This window comes from Chrysoperla carnea, chromosome 1, assembly GCF_905475395.1.
Source record: "Chrysoperla carnea chromosome 1, inChrCarn1.1, whole genome shotgun sequence".
Classification (NCBI taxonomy): Eukaryota; Metazoa; Arthropoda; class Insecta; order Neuroptera; family Chrysopidae; genus Chrysoperla; species Chrysoperla carnea.
Genome location: NC_058337.1, coordinates 11441167 through 11450283, shown reverse-complemented (window position 1 = coordinate 11450283; position 9117 = coordinate 11441167). Strand labels below are relative to the sequence as shown.

Here is a 9117-nt window from a genome sequence, read left to right as displayed (position 1 = left end):
TTATGCTCGCTTACAAGTTCGTAATAACCAATCGTGTTGAAAAATTGTGAAATTAGAATAAAAAAAAAAAAAAAACAAGTGAAAACAAACATTTGACAGAGTTAATTGTTAAAATACCCTGTATAGAAAGTGTTGTGTACTTTTTTTTTTTAAGTATTTTCCAGAATTGTTTTAAGTCCACTAGTTGAATTTACCTGCAAATTTTCAACTGTCTGTCTTTTAGAATTTGGAAGAAAATGGACATTAAAATTTTGTCCTAATTTGCGCCCTCACGGGTAAACAGTGATATTTACGAAAACATTAATAAAATCGGTTAAGTAGTAAACTCAAAAATGACTGTTTGGTTATATTTTCATACATACTTTCATTTCCTGTTTTACCCTTTTAGGGAACGCATTTCGAAGAATATTTTCTTAAATGAAACCTACACTATAAAATCAATATCCCCTCGAAATTTCAAACTTCTATCATTAGCTTCTTAGCCTAGGACACCAACGCCTCTCCCCCTCCGAAAGGTTTCTGATTTTAAATACAATAAAAAAAAAACAAAACCGGAGCTGCTATTGAGGATTTTCGAGTAAAAAAACCACTCATGGATGCGACTAGGTTTAGGAATTCAAAAATAAATAAATTTTTATTCTACGTTTTCAATTTATTTATTTGGTTACATTTTTTTAAATTATAAACTAGACATCATACACAATGTTGCTTCGGTATTTCTACCTGTTTCTGATAAGTTGATGAAAAACAAGTGAAACTAAACAATTGACTCAGTTAATTGTCTAAATACCCTGTTTAGACAGTGTTGAATACCAGACCTTGTATTTTATTATAAATTAAATAAGTTTAAAAAATCAAAAACATTTATGTGAAATAAAATTTCCGGTTTTTTCGAAAATGCGAAGGACATGGAAACTGTCAAAATATAGCCCAGAAAAATAAGACATAAAAAAATCGATCTGCTTCAAAAATCCAAGTGAAGTTTTCTCACCGGGGTTATCTTTATCAAAATATCAAAAAGAAATATTAAAAAAATATTCATAATATTAAAAAAAAATTTAATTTAATTTCTATTTTTTTAAATACATATTTTTATAATTTATGCAATATCTTCAGATTTTTCGTATGGTAAAGTATGCGACTTATTCTAAGTTTACTCAGTTAAATATTTCTAAAGCTATTACTTCTAGGCAAATTTTATAAAGAAGCTTTTTTGTGTAAAATTAACTCGAAAACAATTTTTATAATAATTAAAACTGCAATAAACTTCACAGTTTACCAGGTATTTGAAAAAACCTATTTTCACGACCTGCAATGTTCATTTCATAGGTCATTTCTTGCATCCGAATAAAGATAATTCCAGTTAAAAAACTTCACTTGAATTTTTTAATCAGAAAAATCATTATTTTTCTTTAGCTAATTATTTTTTTTTTTTAAATTTCCTAAAATGCAGTTTTTGAGAAAAATTAAAAAAAAAAAAAAAAAACACGGAAAATTGTAAATTGATGTTGATTTTTCAAAAAATATTGAAGTTAAGGGGTAACGACACTTCTTGTCCATATGGGCGCGGCCATGTTTTTTTCATATTGCTGACATCTGGCGTCGAGAAGAAAACATGTATATAAAGTTACCTACATTTTGAAATTATGGAAACGAACCTTTTTGAAGGCATTTTGTGCAAAATGCAAAATTTTTATCAGGTCTGATTTAAAATCAAAACTTACAAACTTAAGTGGCATTCCTTAACCCAAAAATTCAGTAAATTTCACCTAATTTGATGGGAGTATCAAGCCTGATGAAAAGAAAATGTTTTATTTCAACAGTTTTGTTATTTCAAATACCACTGTGAAACAATCGTTTATGTCTTACTAAACTACCTAGCTGAGTAAATCTTATATTACAAATATCACATGAAAATGGTTTTTCTCCAGAATGAATCCGTTTATGTTGAATTAAAGAACCTTGCTGAGTAAATCTTTTATTACAAATATCACATGAAAATTGTTTTTCTTCACTATGAACTAGTTTGTGTTTATTTAAATCGCCTTGCCGAATAAATGTTTTATTACAAATATCACAAGAAAATGGTTTTTCATCACTATGAATTCGTTTATGTTGATTTAAATTACCTTGAAGAGTAAACGTTTTAGTACAAAAATTGCATGAAAATGGTTTTTCACTACTATGAATTCGTCTATGTTGAACTAAAGTACCTGGATGAGTAAATTTTTTATTACAAAAATCACATGAAAATGGTTTTTCTCCAGAATGAATACGTTTATGTTGATTTAAATTACCTTGGTTAGTAAATGCTTTATTACAAATATCACATGAAAATTGTTTTTCTCCACTATGGATACGCTTATGTAGAACTAAATGGCCTTGCTGAGTAAATGTTTTATTACAAAAATTACATGAAAATGGTCTTTCTCCGCTATGAATTCGTTTGTGTTTATTTAAATCACCCTGCCCAGTAAATTTTTTACTACAAATATCACATGAAAATGGTTTTTCTCCACTATGAATCCGCTTATGTTGAACTAAAGTACCTTGCCTAGTAAATCTTTTATTACAAATATCACATGAAAATTGTTTTTCTTCACTATGAACTAGTTTGTGTTTATTTAAATCACCTAACCGAGTAAATATTTTAGTACAAATATGACATGAAAATGGTTTTTCACCACTATGAATTCGTTTATGTTGAACTAAAGTACCTTGATGAGTAAATTTTTTATTACAAAAATCACATGAAAATGGTTTTTCATTACTATGAATTCGTTTATGTTGAACTAAAGTACCTTGATGAGTAAATGTTTTATTACAAATATCACATGAAAATGGTCTTTCTCCGCTATGAATTCGTTTATGTGTATTTAGATTACCCTGATGAGTAAATGTTTTATTACAAATATCACACGAAAATCGTTTTTCTCCACTATAGGTAGAATGTTCATCTAATATTTCATTTTTAATAATCAGTTCTGTATGTAATTCGTTTTCCAGTTTAATATTTTTAAATTTTTCATCATTTTCATAAAAAGGTTCACGTTTTACACTTACAACACTATCACTATCATTGCTGCCTTCTTCTTCTGGTCTTTCATTTTTAATTCGTTCAACTTCCATTACAGTATTTTCATCTAATATTTCACTTTTAATATACACTGTATGTAATTCTTTTTCAAGTTTATTATTTTCATAAATATTTGTGTACAGATGTTTATCATTTTCAAAAACAAGTTCATGTTTTACACTTACAACACTATCACTATCATTGGTGTCTTCTTCTGGACTTTCATTTTTAATGCGTTCAACTTCCATTGCAGCATTTTCTAATATTTCATCTTTAATAATAAATTCTTTTTCAAGTTTATTATTTTCATAAATATTTGTGAACAAGTGTTTTTCATTTTCATCAATTGGTTCTTGTTTTACACTTTTAATGCTGCTGCTAAGTATTTCTTCCTCCATTATATCGTTGCTGCTGTCTCTTAGAAAATATACTAACTAGAATTGGCAACAGAATGAGAACCAACTTTCAAAGCATAGATATGAAGATTGCGTTCTCTATGTATAATATTCAAAGAGGTTATATAACATAGAGGCTTAAAAGAGCTCCGTATACTTAGCAGATAAAATTGTTATTTTTCACTCAAACTATTTCCATTCATTTGGGAATCGTTTGGGAGGATTTGGGAATATAATTTTAGAATTTGGGAATTATTAGTTTTCCTGTAATTAATGATTCTTTTTCAGCGTATAGTTAGCAGGTAGGAAATTAAATCCACTTAATTTTTATGTTATTCGAAAGGAAATCATTTGGGAATTACGATAAACACGTTTCAGAGTTTGGGAATGTATAATTAATTAATTACACCTATTTTTTAGTTAATTGATAGGTTATGTTAATTAAACGTACACCTGAACCATGAAGGTTATAAAGAAGGAGAACGATCGCAATAGAAAATATTGTCCCCAATATTTTGAAAAAATAAGTGAGGCGCTCGGATCGCTAAGTTGTACCATTAAATGCGGGTTGTTGTGCGCTAATATACTACTTACCGACGACAGCGCGGCTGGTGGCTGAAAATGAACTATAAATTCTACAAATTTTCAGGGACAGGTGCGCTAATGCTTTAGTACATAGCGATCGTTCTCCTTCTTTATAACCTTCATGACCTAACCATTAATTGTTATATAGCAGTATGGCGCCAATATAGATCAGGAATCGTTTGTGAAGGTTTATTTGATGTGTTTTGGGAGTGATTAATGTCAAAATATTCAGATTTTGGAATTTTATTATTTGGGACTGATTAATGTCAAAATATTCAATAGATATTTACTATATGATCATTTGTATCATTTTTTATGTAGGTGCAGATTAATGCTTTATGCGAAACTACTTTCAAATTTTTCTATTGAAATAAATTCTTATTTTTATTAAAGATTAATAATTCGTCCAATAAAAGAAGTGTTAATTAGGAAGTGTGAAGTGTGGATAGGAAGGAAAATTATTTAACTGTTTATTCTAATAAAGATAAATAAATTGATCATGAAATAAAAATTGCATTTGTATTGATAAAATTGTAAATAAAATATTTATTCTCTTATAGTAGGTACAGTTACAAGCTAGCGTAGGAGGTATTTGAAATGTATTTAATTTGGTTTTCTTTTTGTACTATATAATTTCACAAATTTGGTTGAGTTGGTTTGAGCATTTTACAGCGTTTTTAACTTGATATATACGTAAAACTCGAAAAATAAGTTGAATCGAGGAAAATGCTTCAAACGAAAAATGATATATTCAAAGGTACACATCTTATACGGGTATTCAATTCGATCAAGTTTTCGGGTTTCAATAACTTACAAACATTAGCCGAGCACTTTTTTTTTTTTTTTGTAAATAACCGAATAGTTAAGACAGAGTTTTAATTTTTTGCGTGTTTCTTCATTCCAATTTGAACAAAAAATGGTTTTTATGGAAAAATAAACCACTTTCATTGGATTTATTGGAAAATATTTTTCGAAGAGTGTCTTGATGTCGTGTAGAAACAATTATAAGTTATAATTATTTTGAGTAAAACTTTTCAGGACGTTTTTTCGTTAACTATACTGTTTTCGGCAAATGTTTCGAACAAAAATGTTACATTTTTAACCATAAAAACTTTCTAATTTAAAGTGTTTCTCTATCTGTTACCAATTACGGAGTAGATTGAGCTTTTCATTGAACTTGAAATCTTAGGTCAAGTTTATAAATGTGATAACCAGGGCGATCTTGTTTCATCTGTTTGTGTCGTGCTTTACTTTACCTGAAACTTCTGCCATATGCCAGCAGTAACATTTAGAGGGAAGTTTGGTAAGTATACTCGACAATGCCAATTTATTTACAACACTAAATCACATTTTAGCCCTTTGTAACATCATTTTGAACATGCATGCAAATTTTCAGGTCATTTTATTGTGGGCAACATAAAAAATACTTTGTTTAAAAAAATGTCGATAATCTTCAAATGACTATAACCCCTTAAGAAAAAGCAAAATGCAAATTTTCTCTAAAATGCATAGTTATCGAGTAAATTACAAAAAATTGTGGAAAAACCTTAATTTTTCCAAAATCACTTTTATTTCTGAAAAATTTTATTCTACAAAAGCTAAAAATTTATATAAGTGGTATTCATAACCAAAAAATTCAGTAAATTTCACCTAATTTGATGGGAATATTAAGCCTGATGATAAGAAAATGTTTTATTTCAACAGTTTTGTTATTTCAAATACCACTGTGAAACCACCGTTTATGTCTCACTAAACTACCTAGCTGAGTAAATTTTTTATTACAAATATCACATGAAAATGGTTTTTCATTACTATGAATCCGTTTATGTTGAATTAAAGAACCTTGCTGAGTAAATCTTTTATTACAAACATCGCATGAAAATTGTTTTTCTTCACTATGAACTAGTTTGTGTTTATTTAAATCGCCTTGCCGAATAAATGTTTTAGTACAAATATGACATGAAAATGGTTTTTCACCACTATGAATTCGTTTATGTTGAACTAAAGTACCTTGACGAGTAAATTTTTTATTACAAATATGACATGAAAATGGTTTTTCACTACTATGAATTCGTTTATGTTGAACTAAAGTATTTTGATGAGTAAATCTTTTATTACAAATATTACATGAAAATTGTTTTTCTCCACTATGGATACGTTTATGTAGAACTAAATGGCCTTTCTGAGTAAATCTTTTATAACAAATATCACATGAAAATGGTTTCTCTCCACTATGAATTCGTTTATGTGTTTTTAAATTACCCTGATGAGTAAATGTTTTAGTACAAATATCACACGAAAATCGTTTTTCTCCACTATGGGTACGTTCATGTCTCACTAAATGACTTTGATTATTAAATGAAAATGATTTGTTTGTACTTCTAGTATGAATCTCTTGTGATTCTAAAATAGAATGTTCATCTAATATTTCATTTTTAATAATCAGTTCTGTATGTAATTCGTTTTCCAGTTTAATATTTTTAAATTTTTCATCATTTTCATAAAAAGGTTCACGTTTTACACTTACAACACTATCACTATCATTGCTGCCTTCTTCTTCTGGTCTTTCATTTTTAATTCGTTCAACTTCCATTACAGTATTTTCATCTAATATTTCACTTTTAATATACACTGTATGTAATTCTTTTTCAAGTTTATTATTTTCATAAATATTTGTGAACAAGTGTTTTTCATTTTCATCAATTGGTTCTTGTTTTACACTTTTAATGCTGCTGTTAAGTATTTCTTCCTCCATTATATCGTTGCTGCTGTCTCTTAGAAAATATACTAACTAGAATAGACCTTTTCATCATGTCATATGCGCAAGTGCAGAATTTATTACTGACAGCAATAAGTAGGACTAAGATAGAAGAAATTTGTTATGCATTTTATCACATTGGTTATAAATCATTTAGTACGAAACAAATGTGAATCGTGATTTTAAAATGAAAAGCCCTATTGGCAACAGAATGAAGATTGCGTTCTCTATGTATAATATTCAAAGAGGTTATATAACGTAGAGGCTTAAAAGCATAGGAAACGTAGATAGTGAATTATTGATCGTTAAAAAAGAGGCCGAAAAAGGGGATCGTCTTCTCTCTTTGATTCGCAGTCTGATAAAGCGCAAATATTAATATTTTGAGTTATTGTATAAACACGGAGGCTGACACGGACATGTCTGTGTATTTCATATAGTATAAGACAGACGAAGACAACTATACGCGTACTTTTTTTAGGTCTCTCTCTATAACGATAAACCGTTTGGATCATGAAGGTTATCAAGAAGGAGAACGATCGCAATAGAAAATATTGTCCCCAATATTTTGAAAAAATAAGTGAGGCGCTGGGATCGCTAAGTTGTATCATTAAATGCGGGCTGTTGTGCGCTAATATACTACTTACCGACGACAGCGCGGCTGGTGGCTGAAAATGAACTATGAATTCTACAAATTTTCAGGGACAGGTGCGCTATTGCTTTAGTACATAGCGATCGTTCTCCTTCTTTATAACCTTCATGGTTTGGATGGCCACATTACGGTTCTATGTTATTACTTTAAGATAGTATTCCATGTCTCAACTGTTAGAGATAGAACAAAAGTTTAAATGTAAAAAATGTTCCTTATAAAAAAATAAACAACTTTTGTCTGAAATATTTTTTCGTAAACATCACTATTTACCCGTGAGATCCCACAAATTATATAGTATCTATTATATGGAAATATCAGTTAAGTGTGTGTAACATGTATGTATGTATGTCTGGTTATCTTCCTTTACTTATATGACGTGAAAAAACGAACGATTACGTAATCAACACTGTGTTTAGATGGTATTTCAACAATTAACTCAGTCAATTGTTTGTTTTCACTTGTTACTATTGGATTTTAATACTAGGAAAGACTCTAGCGATAAAACAAAAGAGTGAAAATATATATTAAGAACATGAAAACTCCTATACCGAGCTGTAAGCGCCCGTGATTGAATTTAAGGCACCTATCTGGACGGGGCCTAGTCATCGGCCGTTGCGTACTTTGTACTTCGCATCAGGCTGTCTAAGTGATTGAAAACAATTGAAATTGTTTAATTGATTGAAAACAAAAGACTAAAAATTGAGCAAAAGGCAGCCTGATGCGCAGTACAAAGTACGCAAAGACCGACTCACCTAAATAGTCGTCTTTTTCCTCCTCTCCTCTACTCGTTTACGTCCTTAAAGTAAACGATTTACCGGATTACCTTGACAATTTTGAACCCTTTTCTCCATGCATAGAAGTCCAAGAAGCGAAGATGTTGCTGTATACTGATGATGTAGCTTTATGCTCAATAGATTGGTGGGATGAAGAGGTCCTTAGTAGAAATAGGAAACAACTGCATTACTTCGAAAATGACAATCAACGTGAAAAAAACAAAATTGCTAAGAGTTTGTCAGGGAAGAAAGTATAGTCGAACTTTCAATATTTAGGAGTATTGATAACCAAACCCAATATAGCACTAATGGTTTTAAGAAATTTAATACACAAATACAAACAGTTTCCAGTAGGCTTGATATTAAAAATGTTCAATTTTATTATCACACCTATCCTGACATATGGAACAGAATTTTGGGGGATTGAAGATAGTTCTACAAAGAACTACTAGGGGTACCTAAATCGACCCCTAGTTGCGCAATAGATCTAGAATAAGGTGTAATGCCCAGTGAAAGATTTATTATGCAGCACGCAATCAACTTTTATTTTAGAGTAGCTTTTTCAAATAAAACATTACAAAAAAGTTGTATGCAGGGGGAATGGGACACCATATTTAACTACAAGACTGACTACAAGAAATATTTGTAATTTAGAGTAATTTTAAGGCTTAAGGCCGTAAATTCATAAAATTTGTTAATAGAGAAATAAGAATATAAAAATTTAAATGTTTAAAAAAAGCAAACTTGAACTAAGTTATGAAAATTTTACAGAAAACGTTTATTTATTGACTTTATTTAAGACTGTACAATTAAATTGAAATTTAATAAAAATTGAATTGTCGGCTGTCACACTTTCTTTTTGAACACCATTATACAGAATT

At 29.4% G+C, this 9117-nt stretch overlaps 1 protein-coding gene across 1 annotated transcript; it reads right to left on the bottom strand.

Moving 5' to 3' along the window:
- Positions 1–1833: 1833 nt before the first annotated feature.
- Positions 1834–6649, bottom strand: LOC123290731 (zinc finger protein 271-like). The gene is made up of 4 exons (XM_044871021.1): positions 6319–6649; positions 3262–3347; positions 2100–2760; positions 1834–2045 (listed from the first exon to the last, which is right to left on the bottom strand). The coding sequence occupies exons 1-4, from the start codon at positions 6647–6649 to the stop codon at positions 1834–1836; spliced, it is 1290 nt and encodes a 429-aa protein (XP_044726956.1).
- Between the last annotated feature and the right edge of the window lie 2468 nt (positions 6650–9117).

Bases quoted from the DNA above. Each gene is read 5' to 3' on its own strand.
- LOC123290731 (XM_044871021.1), bottom strand. From the start codon at position 6,649: ATGGAAGTTGAACGAATTAAAAATGAAAGACCAGAAGAAGAAGGCAGC. The intron at 2,761-3,261 runs GTAAGTGTAAAA...AGTAATGAAAAA, and splicing joins CCAATGATAGTGATAGTGTT to CCATTTTCATGTGATTTTTG. The intron at 2,046-2,099 runs GTGATGAAAAAC...TTATTCGGCAAG, and splicing joins TCAACATAAACGAATTCATA to GCGATTTAAATAAACACAAA.